The sequence below is a fragment of the Notechis scutatus genome, chromosome Z (genome assembly GCF_049901735.1).
Source record: "Notechis scutatus isolate UNSWTSFEM ecotype Mainland chromosome Z, rNotScu1.2, whole genome shotgun sequence".
Taxonomy (NCBI): Eukaryota; Metazoa; Chordata; class Lepidosauria; order Squamata; family Elapidae; genus Notechis; species Notechis scutatus.
Window position 1 is genome coordinate 42886377 of NC_142025.1, and position 24065 is coordinate 42910441.

The 24065-nt window shown below is 36.4% G+C and overlaps 2 protein-coding genes across 20 annotated transcripts in view; one reads left to right on the forward strand and one right to left on the reverse strand.

Annotated features, from left to right (window-relative positions):
- SLC25A13 (solute carrier family 25 member 13) overlaps positions 1-18750 on the forward strand; it is a 160020-nt gene extending 141270 nt beyond the window's left edge. For all 4 annotated transcript variants that reach the window (XM_087945407.1, XM_087945406.1, XM_087945408.1 and 1 more), the window contains 4 exons: positions 9251-9389; positions 17647-17805; positions 17894-17984; positions 18222-18750. In XM_087945407.1, coding sequence (XP_087801533.1) covers positions 9251-9389; positions 17647-17805; positions 17894-17984; positions 18222-18399 — 567 coding nt within the window. In that variant the 3' untranslated portion in view covers positions 18400-18750. The remainder of the gene's footprint in view (positions 1-9250; positions 9390-17646; positions 17806-17893; positions 17985-18221) is intronic.
- A 3484-nt stretch (positions 18751-22234) lies between these two features.
- The window catches only part of DYNC1I1 (dynein cytoplasmic 1 intermediate chain 1), a 273836-nt gene continuing 272005 nt past the window's right edge, over positions 22235-24065 (reverse strand). For all 16 annotated transcript variants that reach the window (XM_087945421.1, XM_087945424.1, XM_087945423.1 and 13 more), the window contains one exon: positions 22235-23169. In XM_087945421.1, the coding sequence (XP_087801547.1) occupies positions 23059-23169 (111 nt within the window). In that variant the 3' untranslated portion in view covers positions 22235-23058. The remainder of the gene's footprint in view (positions 23170-24065) is intronic.

Sequence of the window (24065 nt, forward strand, 5' to 3'; positions counted from 1 at the left end):
TTGCCTTTTGTAAAATTAGTATATCTCAAAGTAACACTTAAAAAAAACTCTTGCTGAAGATTAGAAGTAGTATTGTCTGCTGTAAATACTAAAAAAACAAACTAAGATTTCATCACAGGCAATGCTAGTCCAGTGCAAATAAATGGAAGTAAAACTTGAAATATGAACTGTTTTTTTTCTTCTAGGCTCAACAATTCTCAGGAATGGTGACTCCAGCCATTAAATATCTGCTACTTAGAAAAACACTATGATATATTTAAACAAAATATTAAATTGCCAAAAAAACCCACCCCACTGTCAAAAAAGTATGCATTATCATGGCCATGATTTTCCCACTTGTAATATGTAGTTGGAACATCAGAAAGGCAAATTCTCCTGTAGATGGTATAGGTCACAATAGCACTTAGACTTATATACCGCTTCACAGTGCTTTACATCCCTCTCTAAGAGTTAGCATATTGTCCCCAATAATCTGGGTCCTCGTTTTACCAACCTCGGAAGGATCAAAGCTGAGTCAACCTTCAGCCAGTCAGGATAGAACTGCTGGCAGTCAGCAGAATTAGCCTGCAATATTGCATTCCAGCGACTGCGCCACCATGCCTTGACTTAACAACCAATTAATTACTGAGCATTCAAAGTTCTAATGAACCTCCCTGGAAATACTTACAAGCTGATCTGGAAATTCCAATATCCTCCCTCCCTCACTCTATGATCACATTTTGGACCTTTGACAACTGGTTACATGTACTTCTGATTGCAGTGTCCCATGGTCAGATCACTATGATTTACGGCAGTTTTTAGAAAAATGGCAAAAATGCCCACTGGGCAGAATGGATTTGCCTAATAACTGTGATGTTTGCTTTATGACCACAACATTTGTTTAACAACCACTGCAAAAAAAAAGTCATAAAATCAGGCTTGGTCACATGGTGACCAACTTAAGGACGGCATTTATTTTTTATTTATTAAATTTATTTGCTGCCATCTCATTTTGAAGTGATTCTGGGTGGCTTACAACAGCAATTTCTTACTCAATTACAGTCATAAATTGAAGACTACCTGTAATCCATCAAGATAATCCTGAGTATTATCTTGGTGGTTTATGATCTAAGAGGAGATATTTGATCATTTGAGTATTCTTTAACAGTTTTCCTTTTAATACTAGAATATGTTTATCTTTTCAAGTCCTGTGGTTCTGTTTTCCAACCTGATTATAAAAAATGTGCAACACTTTAATGGTATTATCTTATAAGATTTTAAACAGTTCTGCTCGTATTCAATCCTATTGCTTTGTTCTAAGCAGTATTTTCTGAGGTCATTTAACTTCATTTTCCAGAATGTCTGGCTCTAGTTCAGTCATCAAATCTTCATGTACAATATTTCATGGATTTGATTTTGTGATTCTTTTTTGAGGTTCTTCTTTGTATTCTTCCAATCTCTTCTTGTCTAGTAGATCTTTTATCTTGCTCAACTTTGTACAAAAAGTTTCCATATTTTTTAAAAAAATATCTTTATACTTCATTTGATAGTTACATTGAATTTCTGAATTATTTAGAGATAATTGCTTGCTTCTTCTTTAGCTCAACTGTAAGTTGCAGATGGTCTTCTTAAGGTTTTGTCTTTTGCTTTTGACCTTTCTTAATTTTCCTTTTTCAACCACCTTATTTTCTTTGCAGATTGTTTTTGGTCTGCTTCATCTTTAGCCAGTGTCAGGATTTCTATTTTTGCTTGCAGGGTATATAATCAATTTGATTTTAGTATGCAGAATTGTTATGGAGAATTTCTTTTAGGTTGTTGGGTATTTATATAAAGATTTTTCCAGGCAATGTTGTGTTAATTTGTTTCCTCTTTGTTTGATAAATTTTGTTGCAAATGTTATTTGACTTCCAACTTTAGCATTCCAATTCAGTTTCATATTGTTAGTATGATTTTCTAATGCTGTATTGACAAACAGTTACACATTACCATAAAACTGACCTGCTTCTGCCTTGCTTGTATCCATAGCATAGGTTGTTGGATCACTGCAATATTGATCGTCTTGCTGGGACTTGAAACAAGATTATTCTATTAAATTTTCAGTTGTGTCTAAACACTGATGTTGATATCTTTTTGTTAATAAATACTGGCTGCTTCACTTCTTTTACAGTTTTGTTCTCTACAGTAGTCTTTGTTAGTTTCCTAGATGCTTTGTGACAGTTTTCCCCTGTGGAAATGGCAGCTGGAAGGCAAATTTTTACAAGTGAAAAGGAAGGAGATTGCTAAACATCTCAATTCACAAAGCGATTTAAGCTTTAAAGATGAATGTCTTAGGTCACCGCTTGGATTATGCCAAAGAGGGATCTATTGGATCTAATCCATTATATCTAATCCACCCTTGAAGCTACAGAATTTAAAACTGACCACATTTCTGTTATGAGAAAATCCCCAGGAACAACAATGCTAATGTGAACAGGTAAAGGAACATGAAATAAAAAAAGTTAGCAAAATGAAAGGGGATCTTAGAGCAGCCTCGTCTTTAGATGAGTTACTAGCTGCTATTTAGACAATTGACTTTTTTATAATGCATATACAGTATTGGAGGATGTATTATTAAATGAAATTAAGAGGATGTAGATTTTATCCAGTTAGAGTCTGGAGAGGGGTTGTCAGTGGTACAATATAATGACACAAATTGTGAACACATCCCATTAACTTTCTAGATTTAATTAATTGTAATTAATTACTAATTTAGTAGTAAGAGCAGTAACTTACTAATTAAAAATTCAAGATTTCACTGTCAATGACTGATGATGATGATAGTGACAGTAACCACAAGTTTAATAATATAGAGAGTAAGTATTTATAGAAGTTCAAGGAACACATAATTTCATTTTATATTTGATTCAGCTTTTATATAATAGATGTACAAATAATTCTTGTTTACAAAAATGTATTTCAGGGAAGGTCATAAAATTTGAAAATCACTTTTTTGTTTAATTTCTTTTCTGTTTCTAACCAGATAGGATATTTTGCATTATTTTTCATTTACCAACATTCTTTTAATTCAGTGTAATTTTTTCACAATAATCTTTCAAGAAAAAAATGTTACTGCTTGCAATTGACTTGAAGAATTTGTCGAAAATATTTTGAGAATTAGATGTGAAATCAAAACAACTAATCTGATATGAACTAGGAAGATAGTTATATTGTATATTATTATCTAATCATAAATGAAATATTTTACAAGATATGCAAGACATTGGATCTTTCTATTCAGACTATACTTAAAAAATAGGCAAAGTCCAAGATTTCAAAACTGTTCATTTTTCAATTTCAGTTTACAAAAGCAAACATCGTTATTTAGCCATTCATTGTAAACCTACTTGGCATTGACAGCAAAAACAAATCACCAATTCTTGATTTGTCAATTCCAACTTTTAAACCTCTAACTGGAGCATTTAAAGCAAGATAAGATGACTTGAAGAAAGGAGTGTAAAAAGAGGTTGTCTCATGGCTGAATTGGAAGGGTTAAGTTGCTGGTGAAACCCAAGAAGAATGCTAACGGATCAAGAAATGACATGCTGCCTATTGTTTATTGCTATAGGATCAAAATAACAATTATACATGCCAAATAAATTCTAAATCTGTAAGGTAGGAAAAGAGGGGATGGCGGTAAGTACAGGTGCCAGAAGCATTAAATAACTCTCTCAGACAAGGTGTACCTCTGTTGCCTTGAATTCTGCGAGGTCCCACCAGTCTGGCATTTTTCCCCCTGCACCAGACAATGTGCATTCACTGCAGGAGACTAAGTTAAGCCTTCGTCTCCCAGACCTTCTGGCTCCTTGTGCAGAGATCTGACACAGAGGTGCCTTTGTGAATGTAATTACCCTCCTGTTGTAGTAGAAATAATTTATTTAAATCCTTATTTATTTATTTGCAGGTAAGGCTGAAATAAACAGAAATTAGCAAGCTAAAGAATCTGTCCCAGCTGAACTGATTGTCCAAAGTTCTGACAGTTCAGGGTGGTTTTTTTTCCTGTTGGTTATGCATCAAGATACAATCCAAAAGTAAAAAACTTCTGAGGAGTTCTTAGAGAAATGTGAGGGAAAGTGAAGAGCTAGTGATCAGGCAGGAAGAAGAAGCAGGCCTTGAGGAAAATGTGTCATGCCTTGCAGATCTGTGCCCAAGTTGCCAAACTATCATCAGGTAGATAATCCTGAGTTTTTATCAAGAACAATTGAAGCTGCTTGTTGGTATATTGCATCCAAATGAGTATTAGTAAAGGCTATCATCTGAAAAGGCCTTAGTTTGAGAGCACAGTTTAAACAGTTTAAAATGAAGTCATGATTCAGCTTCATATGATGCATTTGTTATGCTGATTGATTGATTAATTAATCGATTGGCATTTGGATATACTTGGTCCTTTCTTTTGTAGGATTCAGGCCTACAATGTTCAGCCTCCTAAATCTGGATCAAACCTAGCACAATAAATGTGTGTACTTTAACTTTTCGGAATCCCTAGGAGAGGACAGAATATAATTGTAATAAAAAGATGACCAACTTAAAATGTTTAAAATGGCTTTTTATTTTTACAGTAATCTTCTTTCAAAGATGGAAATAACATAATTTATAAAGAACCCCTGGTTACATGCTTTCAGACATACGAAATAAAATATCTACCAGACCTAAGTGGTTTATGTGTAAACAAAGCAAGATCAAATGATCCACTATATTAACCACAAACTTTGGCTCTATGCCAGTCTCTCTACCATCTCAAGTTTCCTCTCACCCTTCTGTTTTAAACTCTGGGAAAGTATGTTTAAAGGCAGGTCTCATTTACCTTCAGATTAATCAACTGCAACCAGCTAATGACAATTAAGGAAGGCTATGGGAAAGGAATCTGAAATATCATAAATAAAATAATTCTTTAAAACAAAAAAATGGACATCTTCTTCCTTCAGATTCAGATTCTGAAAGTGCAAGAAAGTATTGAGGAGGCCCTTCCCCCACCAGTCATTTTATTTCACCAACTTGCATAGAAGAACACAAGCAAGTACATAGGCTTTGTGAATTTCCATGTAGAACATGTGGAAATAAATATAGCAAGATTCTCTAGAATAGCTGCCCATATGACTAGTTGTAAAAATAAGTAGATTTAAGAATGCAACTAGCCAAAATTCATCAACCATTGAAAGTCCTTCAGATTTAGAGCAGGGTGTAACAATCGTTAATAAATAAATATATCTTAATCCATGCAGCACATGAGGAAAAGCAACAGAGGTATTTGAGTGCATCATTAAAATCCAATAAGCATCTTGTCTCCCATTAGAAAATAAGAGCTTTCTTAAACTGATAATGACAGCGCAGAGAATTAAAACAAAAACCTAAGGATAATGCAGAGTTTGACTAACTATATTTTTCACTTTAAATGAAAGTACTTAAACTCTACTTCCAAGAGAGTGAAATGATGATCCAGATGGAAGCAAAATAAATATTGAAAATAAGTTTTGTCTAGACCTGTCAAGCTGACGAATAATTGACAAATAATTTCAGAATTGTGTTTTCTGCTGAACAATTCAACAGACTAATACGAAGTTTCATGGCAAATTCTTAGAATTTATCCTTTGCTAACTCATTTTCCCCATGTTAATTCTTTCTACTCAAACTACTGGTGTCCACAAAATGGAGAAGTATCAGTAGGCTTATGGAAGCTCCCGGATTTACTTGCAGACCCTGGTCATCTCGCAACTAAATTATTTCAGCGCACTCTACATAATGCTGCTCTTGAAAACTATCCACAAACTGGAACATGAGTGCTTCTCAGTGTGCCTATTTATCACTGCTTCTATAGTGAATTGCATTGACAGCTAGTCAACTCTGTCCTACACATTGGTTAAAAAAAATCAGTACACCAAATACAAGCTAGGCGGCTATGACCTTGTTGGCAACCCTCACTCTGTCAAAGACCTTGGAGTACTCATATCGAATAACCTAAGCGCCAGAGCTCACTGTAACAGCATTGCCAAAAAGGCATTAAGAGTTGTAAATTTAATCTTACGAAGCTTCTCCTCTGGTAATATTGAATTGCTAACTAGGACATACAAAACCTTTGCTAGGCCAATACTCGAATACAGCTCATCTGTCTGGAATCCGCACTGTATATCGGACATTAATACAATTGAGCAAGTCCAGAAGTATTTCATGAGAAGAGTACTACACTCCTATGCTCACAACAGAATACCCTACACCACCAGGCATGAAATTTTGGACTTAGACAACCTAGAACTATGCCACCTACCGTTGGACTTAAGCATAGTACACAAAGTTATCTGCTACAATGTTCTACCGGTCAATGACTACTTCAGCTTCAACCGCAACAATACAGGAGCACACAACAGATACAAACTCAATGTAAACTGCTCCAAACTTGATTGCAGAAAGTACGACTTCAGCAACAGAGCGGTTAATGCCTGGAATGCACTACCTGACTCTGTTGTTACATCCTCTAACCCCCACTCCTTTAAAGTTAAACTATCCACTATTGACCTCACCCCATTCCTAAGAGGGCGTACATAAGTGCACAATCGTGCCTACCGTCCCTGTCCTATTGTCCCCATTTATTACCTATTTCCTGTATTCTTACTCATGCTTATACTTATTCTTATTATATTGTAAGCGATTGACAAATCAAATAAAAAATAAAAAAACAAACTTCTGAGTGAAATTCAAGGTGTCGATCGGTGCTTACAAAGCTTTTCATGATATAGAGCCTAGATATCTAGGGGATCATCTATCCCCACATTTCCTGTCCAATACATTTTGATAGATTAGATGCTTTGGGATTAGGGAAATTTGCCCTTTTTTCCTTCCATGGAACCTGCCGTCTGGAACAGCACCCTCTAGTGATTTTGATGGCATTCTCTCTCTGACCTATATTTAGTTTTAGGCCTGGAGTTAGTGTATTGTGTGGCCCCTATTGTGATATTAAGATTTGAGTGCCGTTGTTTTAACTGGGTTTTTTATATTTTTAAGTTGCCATGAATCTGTCAGGATGGGCAGGTGTAACATAACATCTTGTCATGATGAAGATAATTAGATGATGTGATTTCTGTAATCTTTGGGAAGAAAATTTCTTCCTGTCACTGTTTATGGATTCTCCAGGGCAATGTAGATTTTAAGCGTCATGAAATATTATCTGACTGGACAACTGGTGCAAATCCTACAAAAGAAATATCCTGAAAAGTTGGAATACTAAATGGAACTACTTCATGCTGCAGCATTTTTCTTCAGATTTGTCTTGTTTGCCTGGACAGGTAGGCTGTCAATAGAGAATCTTGGGATTATCTTGGTTCATTCTTTCTCCTCCATACTAACAAGAGAAGAAACCAGGAGACTTCCAATGTCTATTTCCTCTACTCTACTCTCAAGTAAAACCTCATCAGTGTCCTTCCTTATCTATCTACAACAGCAGTAGTATTAAGAAGTAGCATTGAGGGTTAGCAAATTTACATAAACTATTAAACTTCTTTTTGGTAGCAAAGCAAATTATGTCTGTAAGTTCAATATGGAGAAGATAGAGTAGATCTGAATGAGACTCGGAAATGGGTGGTGTCCACCAATTAGAGTCAGAATGTGATTGGCTGTATCCTTTATATGGCTGCACAAACCAATAGAGTTTGTTGAAGCTAGGAATCTGGTGAGATTCCATTATTGAGATAGGCAAATTATGTGTATTGAGATTTTTCTTTGTATTAGGGTTAAGTTCTAACGGGAGGCATGACATAAGGAAATATAGAGTTATCAGAAGAAGGACAATTTCCTAGTCAATTTCCTAGACAAAATTGTACCACATCCAAAGTCATAAACATTTAGCTACTATTTATTCATTGTTGAATGTATCCAACCATCTGGAACTATCCAAGCTCTTGGCAGTGTATAAAATTTAGATAATAAAAACAGAGTATAAATTCAGAATGAATTTATTTAAAATCACTAGAGGTAAATGACTATAATTATACAATTATGAAAAATTGTGTAGTATTAATCTCCCAAAGGCCTTTTGAAAGTGCCTTGTTTCAACTGTTTCCTGTAGGCCATGAAAATGGGGACCAACTACGTTCCCTGCCCTGAAGATGCTATTATTTAATTTCCATCTGTTTTATAACAAGAAATATAACAACTGTATTTGTGATTTAATTATGGTTCAGAGGTGGATTTGAAATGCATTGTTGAGATGTGAGACAGTAATCTAGGAGACGCTATGATTGTCTGTTATTCCATACCACGTCCACATAGATCAAAAAATCTGATGGAGGTGAAATTGTTTCAAGAGAGATTGACAACCACTTGTCTGAAATGATAAAGGAATCCCCTGTTTGACCATGGGCTTGGAATAGAAGACCTCAAAGGTCCCCTCCAATTATTCTATTCCATTCCCCTCCCCTCTCATTCCATTCCCATTCCATCCCACCCCCTCCCCTCCCTCCCATTCTTCTTATCTGGAAATCTGTATCCTCTGTGTTATGTTATAAGATCTGTATCTAGGTTAGACAAGAAGATTTAATTTTCCATATCCACCTTCAAAGAATTATAGAATCTAATGATTTCCTGAATAGGATGAAATATTTCTCAGTAGCTAAAGCAAGTGATTCTGTTGAATTCTTAGTCCTATGAAATGATGAACAGACAATTAACAATCATTCTTGATTCATGTGAACCTGGTCAGTTCACCTGAACCTGGTTGTTAAAAATATAAAGGTGAGTCCAGAGAATGAAGAAACCATTACATCATAAAATAGTGGTCCTTGAGGAAGTAGTGTGATCATTCCTGTAAAAAAACCCACAACAATCCTTTGATCTCAATCTAAATCTGGAAATTTATAATGGTCTCCCTGAAGTGGGAGGGATAATAGAGTAATGGAAATTCAGATATATGCATTCTTTAGACTACAGATAATCCAGAGGCATTTCTTTCTGAATTTCAGAATGACTATAAGGTAAAATGTATCTTAATTACTCTTATACTTGACTTTTCATGGGATAGGGACAAAAGAAGCATGTGTTTGCTACTTTTGCTGAATCCTTCAGTGGTTTTCTCACATTTTTTTCAATCTTTGAATGGTGTAATCTGTTATCCGAGTCCTTCCTTTATGGCTTCCCCATACCTTTCCCAAGATTAGCTCTAAATCCTTTCCACCACTGATCCTCTTATATTTTTACTTGTTCATACTACAGAGTTTTTACTTTCTACATTTGTTTGTTCATTTCCTAGGGAGCCAAAGCCTGTTTCCTTCGTGACATTCCCTTTTCTGCAATTTACTTTCCTTGTTATGCTCACACAAAGTCTGCTTTTGCAAATGAAGATGGACAGGTGGCTCCTGGTTATTTGCTTCTGGCAGGAGCAATAGCTGGTAAGTTTTTTATTGCATTAAAATGGTTATCCTTTTTAAAACATATTCCAAATGACAGCTCTGCAATACTGGAAAAGATGTTAGGTGGAGATCTGGATTCAAGCCATCCTCATGGAAACATATTGAGTGACACCAAGCTAGTGATTGTATTATAATCTTATCTATTGGACCAGGAAAATATTGGAATGGAATTTTGTACATTTTTCCTGGAACTGCTAAAAAGGCCATATAAAATTACTGACAAATAAAGCATATGAATGCCTTATAATAATAAAATTCATTGATATCATGTATATCTGCAGCAGGGGTGTCAAGTGATGTATCGGGACTTTTTTCCCCTTCACTAAACCAGGCCGGGGGGGGGGGGGCAGCTCGTGATGTACTCGACCCATGAGCCATGAGTTTGACACCACTGATCTACAGAGATTGTCCCTCTACCCACATTAGAAAATATAACCTTGATTGAGTTTCTAAAGTTATATTAAATGCATTTATTGTTTCTGTATGTTAATAATTACAATATAAAAAGTAGCCAGTATTAGACTAAATAGTATTAGACATAAAATTAATGAAATGTTTTTGGATAAAACTGAAGTAAGGGAATGTGGAAAGGAGAATTTTATAGGTGTGTTTGGAATAATAGTGATATGTTGAAGGCAGAATTTACAAAAATATTCTTTACATTAGTATCCAGTGAAAAATAATGAAAACAAGTCATAAGTGTTAACAAAGATATATAGTATGATTGTAAGTATCAATAAAGTAACTGGAGAATGGATGTGATTTGCTTATGGAGTGACTGATGTGCTTAACATGTATACAGAGATTGAATCTGAATGTGACAATTAAAAAAATACTATTGCTACTCCCTTATGCAAAAGGTAAAGATAGTAAGAATCAAATCAGACTTTACAGGGGTGTTAGTTGCTAAAGAAGAGGTTACAAGCAAAATGTAGAGAATGTAGTACAGAAGTGGTATTCAGCAGGTTCTGACCGGTTCTGGAGAACCGGTAGCGGAAATTTTGAATAGTTCGGAGGACGGTCAAATACCACTTCTGACTGGCCCCGCCCCTGTCTCAGTTGAGTGCCAGCTGATCGGCTGGGTCCTCTTTTGTTGCCCTGTACAGGAGAACAGCGCTGGAAAAGTAGGTTAGTGGGGTGGGGAGGGAATGGGATTTTGCAGTAACCTTCCCCTGCCACGCCCACCAAACCACACGACACCCACCAAGCCACGCCCAAAGAAACGGTAGTAAAAAAATTGGAATCCCACAACTGATGTAGTAGATGAATAAAGATTGTGCATAAAAATAAAGATTCTTTCCAGAATATAATGGATTAATGTGTGAGTGAGAAAAAGATTTATTATGCTATTTTGTAATTCAAAGAAAACATAATACAGGTAGTCTTCAACTTACAACCAAAATTGAGCCCAAAATTTATGTTGCTAAGTGAATTTTGCCCCATTTTATGTCTTTCATGCCACAATTGTTAAGTTAATAACAAGGTTATTAAGTGAATCTGGTTTTCCCATTGACTTTGCTTGTCAGAAGGTTGCAGAATCTGATCCATGACCCCAAGACACTGCAAATGTCATAAATATGAGTCAGTTGTCAAGCATCTAAATTTTGATCATGTGGCCATGGGTATACTGCAACAATCACAAGAGGAAAAAATGGTCATGTCACTTGTTTCAGTGCTGTTATAACTTTGTGCGGTCACTAAATGAACTGTTGTAAGTCAAGGACTACTTGTAAACGAAATAAATTTGAAATGTATAATTCTTTGTGCATTATAGAAAGTACATAATAGAAAGGTTGATGGATGAGTAGAATATATTGAGAATAAATGTTACAGTTAATTGAATACAAAATAAACAATGGGTGAAGGTTCCTTTGTTGTTTAATGTTTTTATGGGTAAATATGCAGGTAATGTTTATGATGAGGATTGAGGTTAATCAACTGAGGATGTTAAGGTACTTCTACTTCTGAATGCAAAGATGTGTTATTAGTTGGAAACCTGAATAATTTTCAGCAACTATTAAATAAATTGTATGATGCATGGGTTGGAAGATTAATGTATCAAACATAAAAGTAGTTGTGTTTGACAAGAAAATTGTGAAAGAATTATTTCAGATTATACAAAAATCAGAAAATAAAACCCTTAGTGTACAAATATGATTTTTGTATCTTGGTGACATATTTACTAAGATTATTTATTTATTATATTATATATACTATATAAATATTTATTAACTTTTAGAAGCAATGTTTAAGCCAGTTTTGTTATATGCAATGAAATATATGTCAGAAGAAACAAAAAGGAGTACTTAAGTATTATTTATTAATACTTAACTATTATTTATTAATGTTGTATCCCATCTGGTTCCCACGACTCTGGATGACCAACAACAATCAAGAAATGTTTGGAAATTGAAAGTTGAAAAATTCGACATGCCATACTCTCTCAAGTCCCTTCTCATTACCATTTGTTCTGTTGCATTTTCTTTCATTTGCCCACCAGCAGTGTAATATTTTGCATACCCTTGTCAGCAATAATGAGAGGTGAGAGTCTGCCAGCAAAAAGGGACACTTTTTGTTGATTTCCAGGCTTGTAATAGGAAGTCTATATCTATATATCGTGAAATTAAAAAAATATATTATATTTTGAATTTATGTTCAGAATCCAGTAGTTCTGGTGCATATACAGAATAATGGTCTGAATGCTTGAATAAGATAAATGTTGAAATAATATAGACCAGGGGTGTCAAACTAACGGCTTGGGGGTCGAACCTGGCCCCTGGGGTACTTAGATCTGGCCCGTGGGGACACCCTGGAAACAGTGGAGGACTGGCCCACGGTGCTTCTACCAGCGAAAACGGGCTCCTGAGCTCTGTTTTCTCTAGCAGGAGCCCGTTTTCACTGGCAGAGCACTCAGGTCACCACAGCGCCCCCAACACAAATGCCATTGAGCTTTCCCACCCATCCTGGACATGTGCATCCCAACCCCTGGATGTTAAACACAACCCTGATGTGGCCCTCCATGAAATCGAGTTTGACATCCCTGATATAGACAATGAGTAGGAGAGGGAAAATTGACTGAAAAAGATTTTCATCTAAAATCTTAGCAAATTTTTAAATATCAATTCATGTTAGGATCCAAATATGTCTCATGAATTTACACTGATAGGGAAGGGAGTACCATCAATGGCATTGATTTTAGCGACTTTCTGTTGTATGGGAAGTTAGATAAAATCTATATATAAAATGAAAAAAAGCTGATTGTTATCATGTATAAGTAACAGTAGGCGAGCTACTTTAGACAGTGTATTTGAAATGCTGCATTCTAATGGGTCCAGAAAGGAAAATCTCCTGTTATTATGATAAATAATAGAAATGTAATGGCTATGGAGAAACCATGCCTTGTTTGCATGGAATGAAAAGGAAAACAGTAAATACTTCTCTGTCCTGCTGTGATTCAGCTAAAGGGAATCATAGAATCATCAGAAATCAGTTGTTGTGTTGTTGTTTTGGCATTGTGTCGCCTACTGCCCTCAAAAACATGTTTTCCTGAACTTTTTGCATTCTGTCTTCTAAATGGGAAAAAAATCAATAGAAGTATTTTGTTTGCTCATTTCTGGAGATTTCAACTTTGAGCTCTGTAGCAAAAAGTCCTGAATAGTTTGGAATATTAGATTGTGTTATTTTTTTAATTGGCAGGTTTTTGTATTCAGTCTCTAGAGCAGCATTTCTCAATCTTTGCAACTTGAAGATGTGTGGAGTACAAATCCTAGAATTTCCCAGCCAGCTTCAATTCTGGGAGTTGAAATCCCTGCATTTTGAAGTTATCAAGGCTGAAAAACACCGCTCTGGAATCTGTTACATCAAATGTTCCATGCAGCCAAATTGGTTTTCTGACTGATTCCTAGATTATCTGCTACTGGCTCTAGCAGTTAAAGTGATACAAGAGACCACTGCAATTCTTGACTCATGCTGTTGCTCTTCACCCAAGATTTGGCAGTGAATTTATCATCAGGGATTGGAGTTGCAAGACACCAGTAAGGAGCAATCTCTCCACAACATTTCAAATATTCTCACAGTGAAGGTAGTTGGTCACCTATTGAACTCCATGATCAGATTGGGATTTGAAGACAGGTTTCTAAGATCCCAATCTGTCACTTTTAAGAAGCTGTTTGGAATATGCCATTAATGTAATAATTAATGGTTAAGAGCATGTACTATTTTACATATATCTTTGATTTCTCCTTTTCAATATCCACTAATTAATTTTACAGCACAGAAAAGACACACAGTTCACATACCTCCCAAGTCTTTTTAAATACTTTATTTTTAAAATGCATATATTTTATGCAAAATACAATGGTTTTAAAGTTGGGTTAATTCTGTGATAAAATAAAAAGATTTTGAGCCATTATATGAAACTCAAGCCTTTGTGCAATTTCTTAGTGTTTTTAGTTTTCTTTCTTTGTCCTTTGTTAAATTATTGCAAACACAACAACTGCCTCTTTGAACCCCAGCCACTGAAACAGTGTCTCATTATCAGCTGTTACCAGTATTTATAATGTGGATTTTGTCCCATATATATTCTCTATTTTTCCATTTCAAGTTACTTTCTATTCAACCCACCACTGTCTTGACAATGACTTGACTGATATTCAGTATAAAATTAGATAGGTGGAAGGGAGTTCTAATATAGATGATACCATCTGAATGCTCGTTTGTATTCTCCAGCAATGGTGAAAGAAGTTGTTCATTGGTGGGGGGGGCATGTTGGGTGTTTTTTTAAAGTATGCTTTTAGTTTCCTATGTAGTGTCTGCTTTAAAGGAATTAAAGTCAATTACAAACAACACAGTTAAATGACGTTTGAAAACTCCTGATTTGTAATTGTGGAATTCCTACTGATAGATGGAGTTGGTAATTCAGCAGAAAATAAAACTGTTTGGCCATAGCATCAAAAAGCTAACAATTCACATTTGCTGATTTCTACAAGGGGAATGTTTTAGAAACATTTGTGGACATCAAATAACTCTTATCCCAACCACATTTACATAATGGCACAATTTCTATGAACAGACATATGCCTTGCTGTATTTTCAAGTGTTAACAAATTGTTAAAGTCCAGCTTCTAATAAGTTCAGAATAATTGCGTGTGGAAAAGCTTAACAGCAATGATTCTTGCACATCCCATTGATTTTAACTATGAAAAGTCACAGTACCTTCTTCTTTCTCTCCTTTGGTTTTGGAGAATGGATGAGCAGTTCTTATTTTAGTGATAAACACACACTTTTACATCTCTTTCAAAGCAGTACACTAAAAAAAAAAGTGAGATTGTGTTCTGGAGCCAAACCATAGTGGTTTGGATAAAAACGGTTACAGAATTATTAAGCTTTAGAGAGAAGAAGGAGGAGGGAAAAGCAAAGGAGATTTATGCATCTTTGTTTGACCACATTGGTTTGGAAGTGCTGCAGAATGGAAAAGTAATAAAACAAGAAGAGACAGTGTTTTCGGAATACTGTACAATCTTTTATTTTTTTAATTCCCCCTCCCTATTCAGTTCTAAATATGGCAAATTCCATTATATTTATTTTCAAAAAATGTTGATTGGCATCCTAAAGTTATTAGATATGATGTGCTTTTTGCCTTCCATTGACATGCTACATAGAAACTGGTTTGGGGGATTCACATATTTTAAATCTTTGTGCTTTCTATTGTTTATCTGCCAGCAGTAGTCATCCAGCAAGACATTGCAGAAGATGTTAGAATGTTAAAATGTATGTCTCTGGCTGTGGGAGTACCAAACACAATTGAATTGGGAGTTTTATTACTTTTTGAATTGAGAAATATGTTCTTATATACAACATTCTGTTTCAGTCCAGACATCTAATAAGCTGCATACCTAAATTAGGAAGCAAGGTGAAGAAAATACTGGTTTACAGAACTTTGTGCAGATGATTAGACAACAGAAGTCACAGAAGAGTCCTATTTTAAAACTTCAAAATTATTTAAACTTTCTAGTTTAAATATGCTCTAAGAGTTTCTGATTTATTAATTAAAAATACAGCCAAATGTGCTATTTCCTCAAGAGCAAAAACACTTATTGTATTTTTTGCACTATAAGACACACTTCATCCTCCACGCCCCGCCCCCCAAATGTGGGTGGAAATGTCTGTACGTCTTAGAGTGAATATTGTGGTGGGAGCAAAGGGTGGGTTTGTGGCCTTCGCTGCCGAGCAGCTGATTGGTGGTTGGATCGGCCTCCTGGAATACTGCCAAACAGCTCTTGTAGGTGGTGGGGATCGCTGCCATCTATTCGCTGCCACCTGTTCACCGCCACCTATCAATTGGCAGCGAACAGGCGGAGGCAATTGGTGGCAAATGGGTAGCGGTGATAGGCGTTGGTATTCCAGGAGGCCAATCCAACCTCCAATCAAGTGCTCGGCAGCGGAGACTCCAGTGTTCCCTGGCAGAGGCAGCAGACACGGAGGAGGCAGGCTGTTTGCTGATGAATACCAGATGGATGCTGGGAGGCCGTGGCAGATTTTTTTCATTTTCTTCCTCTAAAGCTAATGTGCATCTTATAGTCCGGAGCATCTTATAGTGTGAAAAATATACCACTTCACAGTGCTTTACAGCCCTCTATAAGTGGTTTACAGAGTCAGCATATTGCCCCCAACAATATGGATCCTCATTTTACCCACTTTGGAAGGATGGAAGGATAGAAGGCTGAGTCAACCTTGATGAATTCAGTGTGCAAGACAAAGAAAAGCCAATTTATTTATTTATTTTTTCATCATTTCACATATATTTTCACTTGGTTGAGGCAAACAAAATGATACAAAAAATATTAATCATGATCATATTCAGGTGGAAGGTGAGGAAAAAAAATCAAAAAATTCTCCTGAATTTCCTAGTGTCAAATGGAAGGGAAATGTGACATTTAAATATTTTATTTCATGTTCAAAACCAAGCAAAATTTCCCATCCACAAGAATTGGCTGAAACAATTTTTTTCTAACCATGCAAGAGAAGGCCTGAGATGCAGGAGCATTTCAAAGTGCTTTCTTTACTCAGCAACTCCTTTTTTTTAGGAAGGACAGTCTATTTTTCTTTTTATTAGTGGTTTTTAAATAGTTTGGTAAAATGATTTATGATGACTGCTACAATTATCTTTCCTGGACAACTTTCTCCCAATTTTAGGCATGGAGCGAGAGCCGGAAACAGAGCAATTTTTAATCTAAAAAAAAATAAAAAAAAGAAGTACGAACTAAGAATGAAAAAAGAAAGAAAAAAGAAAGAAAATGTAGATTGATTTAATGCTTATCAATAGTCACTGGTTTACAAATGAATTTACTGTTATAATATTAACAATATAAAGCATTATGGTAAGATAATCACATAATCTCTGACATAACAACATATATTGGCATATCTTTTGATTAGTACAAAATATTGCCTTTTCCAAAACAGTTCACGTGTCTGACAATCATTCCTAGATGTCTGAATAATTTCATGTTTCAATTTCTCAAAATAATTTAACCATTCTCTATAGTGGATACAACAACTTCTCCTAATCAAATTTCAAAGGTGTGGTATATAGTTCAACGTTATATTAAATTCTGTAAGATTAAAGATTACTTACATGTTAGGAATCTGTAGAAGTGATGCAAGATCTTACATATTTGGACTCAGTCTTGCTGGTGTATTAGAGCAGGGATCCCCAACCTTTTCGATGCCGTGGCCCGGTTCCGGCATCAGCTGGGCGCCGCGGCCCGGTACCGGCGTCAACTGGGCGCCGCCATCTTTTATGACGAAAAGCGCCCGGTGACGCCACCGGGCGCTTTCAGTCAAAAGATGGCGGCGCGCGCTCGGTGAGCTTTTTCAGGTAGAAATGGCTTTCTACCCGAAAAGCTCACCGAGTGCTGGCGCCATCTTTTATGACGCGCTTCCGGTGAGCTTTCACCCGGAAAAGCTCACCGGAAGCGCTTTTTACCAAAAAAGATGGCGCCCAGCAACCAGTGGCCCGGTAAGGCTTGTTCCGCGGACCGGCGGTTGGGGACCCCTGTATTAGAGTATATTTTTCTGTCTTGTTTTTTCCACTGTGAATTTAATAGATGGCTTCCTTAAAAAAAAGCTTTATTAAAATGTGGACTTTGCTCGTCAAAACTCTTAGTTGAATCATATGAAATTGCATCCAACTGAGAATGCAAGTGACAATAGTTTCCTCTCTCGTTTTCTTCAGGAATGCCAGCTGCATCTTTAGTGACCCCTGCAGATGTGATCAAGACAAGGTTACAGGTAGCAGCCCGGGCAGGACAAACAACTTACAGTGGTGTCATTGATTGCTTTGGAAAGATCTTACGAGAGGAAGGTCCAAGGGCTTTTTGGAAAGGAGCTGCAGGTAACAATTGAAGGGATTTATTAAGGGTATGGGAGTATTTCTATAAGCCTGTGTGTTAATATGATTATGTTTTTCATTTTACTTTCAGCTCGTGTGTTTCGTTCGTCCCCTCAATTTGGAGTAACCCTAGTGACGTATGAGCTACTGCAGCGATGGTTTTATATTGATTTTGGAGGAGTGTAAGTACTAATTTATTAACTAATTTGCTCTAGTGGGAGAGATCCAGACAATGAATGTCAAAGAGCAAAAGCATACTTCCAGAGTTCAAAGTGAATATTCAAATTACTCTATGATCTGGGGTTATGGGTCACTAGTAAGAGGAAAGAGAAAAATGGGCTTGGGTTACAGAAAGGACTTGTTTTCAAAGATATTTTGTGAAAGGTTGCATTAAAAAAAAAATTTTTTTTTCCTTACAGAAAACCAGCAGGATCTGAACCAGTACTTAAATCTAGAATCACCCTTCCTGCACCTAACCCAGACCATGTTGGAGGTTACAAGCTGGCTGTTGCCACATTTGCAGGAATTGAAAATAAATTTGGACTTTACTTACCTCAGTTTACAGCAATGTCTCCTACCTCTAGAACGGCATTATAAACCACAACATACTTATAAGTAATGGTTGGCAGAGGAACCATGTGTCTGATCAATCTTTATACTTCAGTCCTTTAGTTTTTCTGTCTAAGCGAAGCCTTATCTAGAAATTTCTTTTCCTTCCCCATTTTTTCACTTTAGATGTACATTTGTGCTTCCTAGGTCAGATCACTGTGACGTTTCTGCTAAAATAGTTGTTAATTTGGACCCATGAATGTATCCCCCCCACCCCACCCCAATTACTTACACTTGGAATTGTGAATGTACTTGGACTGATTTTGAAAACATATTCATAATTTTTCTTATTGGTGGGCAAACAGGGATGGTAGAATATGGCCTTTGGCATATGTTGGGATGGTAGAATATGGCCTTTGGCATATGTTGGGATGGTAGAATATGGCCTTTGGCATATGTTGGGATGGTAGAATATGGCCTTTGGCATCAAATGAAGATGTTCTGCCATCATGACTGCATAAATAGGAATCAGGGCTGAGCAGCACTTCAGATTTAAAGGCAAAAATATGCTTTACTGTACAAATATGTGAATGTAGCTCATCTGCAATGGCTTAACATATAGCTGTTGGTTTTTCTGGGATCAGGCAGTTGTCCTGTGCAGGCACTTCCTGGAAATATGCCTTTGGTTTAAGGCATGATAGATTCATGCCTTCAAGTATTCCAAATTAAATACTTGCTTTCAAAATAAACTGCATGGCTCTGTTGGATATACTCTTATATAAATTTACATATGGTGTATGTATGTGGGCATACAGCGCACACACACACACTTATGTATGTATGTATCTAGGATTTTCTTATATGCAACAGAGGTCATGAATATGAATTATTTAAACATTGGATTATGCATTGATTACATATTGGTTACATATTCAATCTATGTACAATAGGATTCAAAATGTATCAGAATGAGCCGTACCTAATTCTGAAAATGTATTGCACGTACACTGCATTCCCGAATATTATAGAACAGTATTTCTCAGCCTTGATAGCTTTAAGATGAATGGATTTCAACTCGCAGAATCCCCCAGCCAATAAAGAATTGAAGCCTTAAAGTTGCCAGGGTTGAGGAGGACTGTTAACTGAGCTTTTATGAGCATTGTGTTTCTGCTAACAGAATTATGACTGGATAAGCCTGGGAAAGAAATGTAGATTTCCATAATCTATGCACTTTGTGGAAGAACATAGCCCTGTTATTCTCTGTAATGACATTTCGCAACTCAGGCAAGAGCCACCAACAGATAGTGTTATACGCTCTCAATCATTTCCCATGTTTTGCTGCATTGATGTGAATGGAGGCTGCACCCAACAGGTCAGGAATTTGCCCCTACCAATATTTGGAACACTTTGTATGTAATGCACTTAGGAATAACTGCTGCTTGTTTAAATAAATGCAATAAAAAAATTCAAGCACTGTATTAATGGTGTTTGCCTTAATTACTGCGCTGTAAGTAGAAAATACTTGTGTGAAAGTTCTATTTTTTTAATTAAAAGATTTTTAAATAATAACAACAACCAGAACAAAGATTTTGCCTATTCATTTACTTTGAAAATTATCCACTCAGATCTCTGTGCATGGAATTGTATGCTTAAAGCTCTGTGTCCATGGTCTTATTTCCATATATAAGTATGTGGGATTTGGAAAAGAAATCCCAGAGCTGGTGTAGCATACAATTGAAAGCAGAAAGGTATATGACATTGCATTGTACCATGATAGCAGATTTGAATATTGCTCTTTTTCAGTCTAGAAAATTAAATTAAAGTTAAGTCCTGATTCTGTCACTTTTTGGGAGTGTAGTTTCCAATCCAGAAGTCATACACACATACTTTGGATGAGTAAAAATAATCAAAAACAATCCCCAACGTGTGTGTGTGTGTGTGTGTGTGGTGTGTTCGTGTATACATGTTCACATGTGAACCAAAACAAAACTGTTGGGTTGGGGTTTTTTTGTAATACTAACTTAGCAACTATTTATGTGTATGAGTTGTTCCCGCTCTTCAGTGGATACGTACAACTTTAAAATTATGTGGTTATACAGCACAAAGGTACCTAAACTCTTATAATTTAAAAATTCCTTCTAATAGATTCCAAAATGAAAATGTTGGACACCTTCAGATGTCTCATTTTTAATTTTCAGTCTATGGTTCTTGGAATATTAGAATCATACAACTTGATGAGATAATCTTTTAAGAATTGAGAAGTATGGGCAGAAAAACTCAAACTTCACAAGTGCATTCTTTGCAGCTTCAAACATCCATAACGAAGCTGTTACATTTTGTCTGCAGGCCAGATGAAGAATGTGGAAAAAATATGTGCCTCAAGGGCTACTTTCTACAGCCCCTGCATCCTTAGAATTATACCACTGAAATTTAACAGCATGTTGCTGATTTTTCAGAGCATAATTTGTCTTTTCTTGAAACTAAAATATATAAGTATGTGGGATTTGGAAAAGAAAACAGGTTGTCGGGTTCTATTATATAAAGATATAATTCTTCATGTGGTTCCACATCCGTTGAGAACCAAAATAAAGAAAAACTATTGGAAGTTGAGCTCTTATTTGCTACTGATAAATCTGGGAGCCTCTTCCACTTTCCTGGAACATCAGTACAAAATGGGCTTACCAATAGACAGACTGACAGTGCTTCTTATTTTTAATTGGTTTGCAATTTTGGAGCAAACATGTTTTTCCATTGACTAACATGCCTTCTACATGAAAATCCAACGGTGGTGAAGAAAGGCCTTCAGATAAAGGTCTGAACAGAAAACGTATTTCCTGCATACCAGTCCAAGTAGATCAGGGATGAGCTCTTGATTCAGAACTTATGTCTCAAGGTCAAATCATCAGTTTTAGAATGAGACACAGTGGGTTCAGGTTATGGCCAAACTCTGAAGCAGAAGGCAAGTGTAGTTCGCTCAAATACTCTACATCAGGGGTCCCCAACCGCCGGTCCGCGGACCGGTACCGGGCCGCGGAACAAGCCTTACCGGGCCGCTGGTTGCTGGGCGCCGCCATCTTTTTGGTAAAAAAGCGCTTTGGTGAGCTTTTCCGGTGAAAGCTCACCGGAAGTGCTTTTCGTCAAAAAGATGAGCGGCGCCAAGCGCTTCGGGTGAGCTTTTCCGGGTAGAAAGCCATTTCTACCCGAAAAGCTCACGAGAAAGCGCCGCCATCTTTTGACAAAGCACTTCCGGTGGCGTCACCGGAAGTGCTTTTTCGTCAAAAAAGATGGCGGCGCCCAGCTGACGCCGGAACCGGGCCGCGGCGCCCAGCTGGCGCCGGAACCGGGCCGCGGCGTCGAAAAGGTTGGGGATCCCTGCTCTACATGATTACAAACAGCAAGACAATCTTAGATGTGTAAGGCTTGGTTTTTCTGAGATGGCTCAACTATTAAGCAATTACTCAACTAAAATGACATGTGCTGGATGGCTTAGAAGTAATAACCAAAGACAGTTTCGTTTCCTAATGTCGGAAGATTAAGTCAGGTAGCTAGTACTGTGTTTTAACTTCTATGAACAAAAGAATTCTGCCACATTAGTTTGAAGTAATTGGTTTCTGTGGGTAAAATATACTTGGGGTGGGGATAATTCTTTTCATGCAACAAATTATCTTGAACCAACGCCATACATTTATGGATTGAAAAAAAACTATATTTAAATCACCAATGCTTGTTAGCACAAAAAAAAAAGTCCTGGTACAGAATTTTTTTAGTTTCCATGCAGGTTGTTTCCTAAGGATGATGGTTAGAGGGACATTGGAAGGACTTTAATCCATAAGAATGAATTTGATTTATTTTTCTTAAGAAAAGCAAAAAAGAGCAAGTCATGTTACAACTATATAAGCCTCTTTATTCAAATACTCTCATTTACTGTTAAGAGATAGGTTTAATACAAAAAGAGTAACACATGGCTAAAGCACACCTTTCAACATTGACTTAGTAACAGCAATTGAAGCTCAATTCAGATGGTTACTATTGATCTGTAGTACCAGTGACCAACATGAAATATTAAACCTCTAGGAAATCATAGGTATTTTTAAAGTTTGATTTGTTCAACCTTTTACAGCTACCATTTTATTACAAAGTGACTTCCTGTAATTGTTATTTTGAATTAAATATTAAATTGTTATTTTGAATTAAAGATTATTCCAACATGCATGGGAAGGTGATGAATGTTGATTCAGTATACACATGCTTTACTGCTTTCAAATAAGTATGTTCCATGCGCAGACTGGAATAGATAATGATTAGCAATATTTATATAGTACATTCATTATGTAAGTCACCATGTGAAACACCACATCTAAAAACTTTGGCCCAGTCCTAGGTCACAAAGCACATCACATCTGCATCCAATCATATCTGACTTCATATAGATTTATCGAACCCAAGTTTACTTAGGGATTGTTTATTGCAATTACAAAAGTAATCAACTAGGCAGCAACATAATTCCCTTGCATTAGAATCTTTTTTTCTTATAATTTTGCTAGAAGAAATATGAGGTGAAACAATACTTCCAGGCTACTAAGCATAGCATGATTAGTAAGAAAGAACCTGATGAGTAATGCTGGCAGGAACACTGTATCAACAATGTACTGAACTAATGCTCAACAGGTTTCATCAACAGATAGAAGGGAAGGACTCAGCTTCATTCTAAGCAGCTATTTCCATGGTGCCTTCTTCTTCACTGTCAGCTCTGTTGGCTCTGATCTCTACCAAAGTGCGCGCAAAGCGAGTCCATTCGTCACTGTGAGGCATAGCAAGCTATAAGGATAAAGAAATTGAGAGGTAAAGGTAATTTCAGAGTGTGAAGAAATTAAGAAAAGCTTTCAAAGCAACAGTTTACAGTTGTAATCATCACTGAAGGCAATTATTGTTTTGGAACTGTAAAACCTAGGAGAAAATTTTGAAAACCAGTTTCAGTATCTTAAACAGGGAAGGACTGACTTCTTTTTATAAAGGCACAACATCACCTGCCTAAATGCGAATGTAACTTTTAAATCAAAAGAATTTCCTCCTCTATAAACTTGAAGGAAGTCCAAAAATCTTTATATTTTAATGAGTGACCATGAGTGGACTGGAGGTCCTGTAATGGCAAGATGTGATTTCCTAAATTAGTCTGGATGTTTGCAATTTCAACCTTACAAAATATGGGCCTAAGTGGAGAAGCCATATTGGTACAACTGCATCTGACAGCCAGTTTTCAAGGAAGTTTTTGACAAATGCATTCCACTCTCTACAACAACAGCTGACTTCATTAAGTCTGCCTGGTTTTCAACCACCAAAGAAAGACATGGACAAAGGAGATAATTCAATAATTTAAAACTACCATGCATAAATAAATGGGTGGCATAGCTAAAGCAATTAGTTCAAGAGCTTTACGTGTTTGTGTGTCTCAGGAGTTAAAAGCAGTTATACCCACTTTAGTTTACTTGGTTTATATATGTCCAAAAAGAATTCTAGAATTGTCATACCAGAACATTTCCATTTAGGCTCAGCAAGTCAGAAACAGTCTTGCAAACTAGTCAAATTTAACTGTTGAATTCCTACAACTATTGTTGCAAAACTAATATTATAAGTAGATTTGTCAAACTCAAGATGACACAAAGCCGAACAAAAAAGAAATGAGAAAAACTTGAATAGCAATAGCACTTAGACTT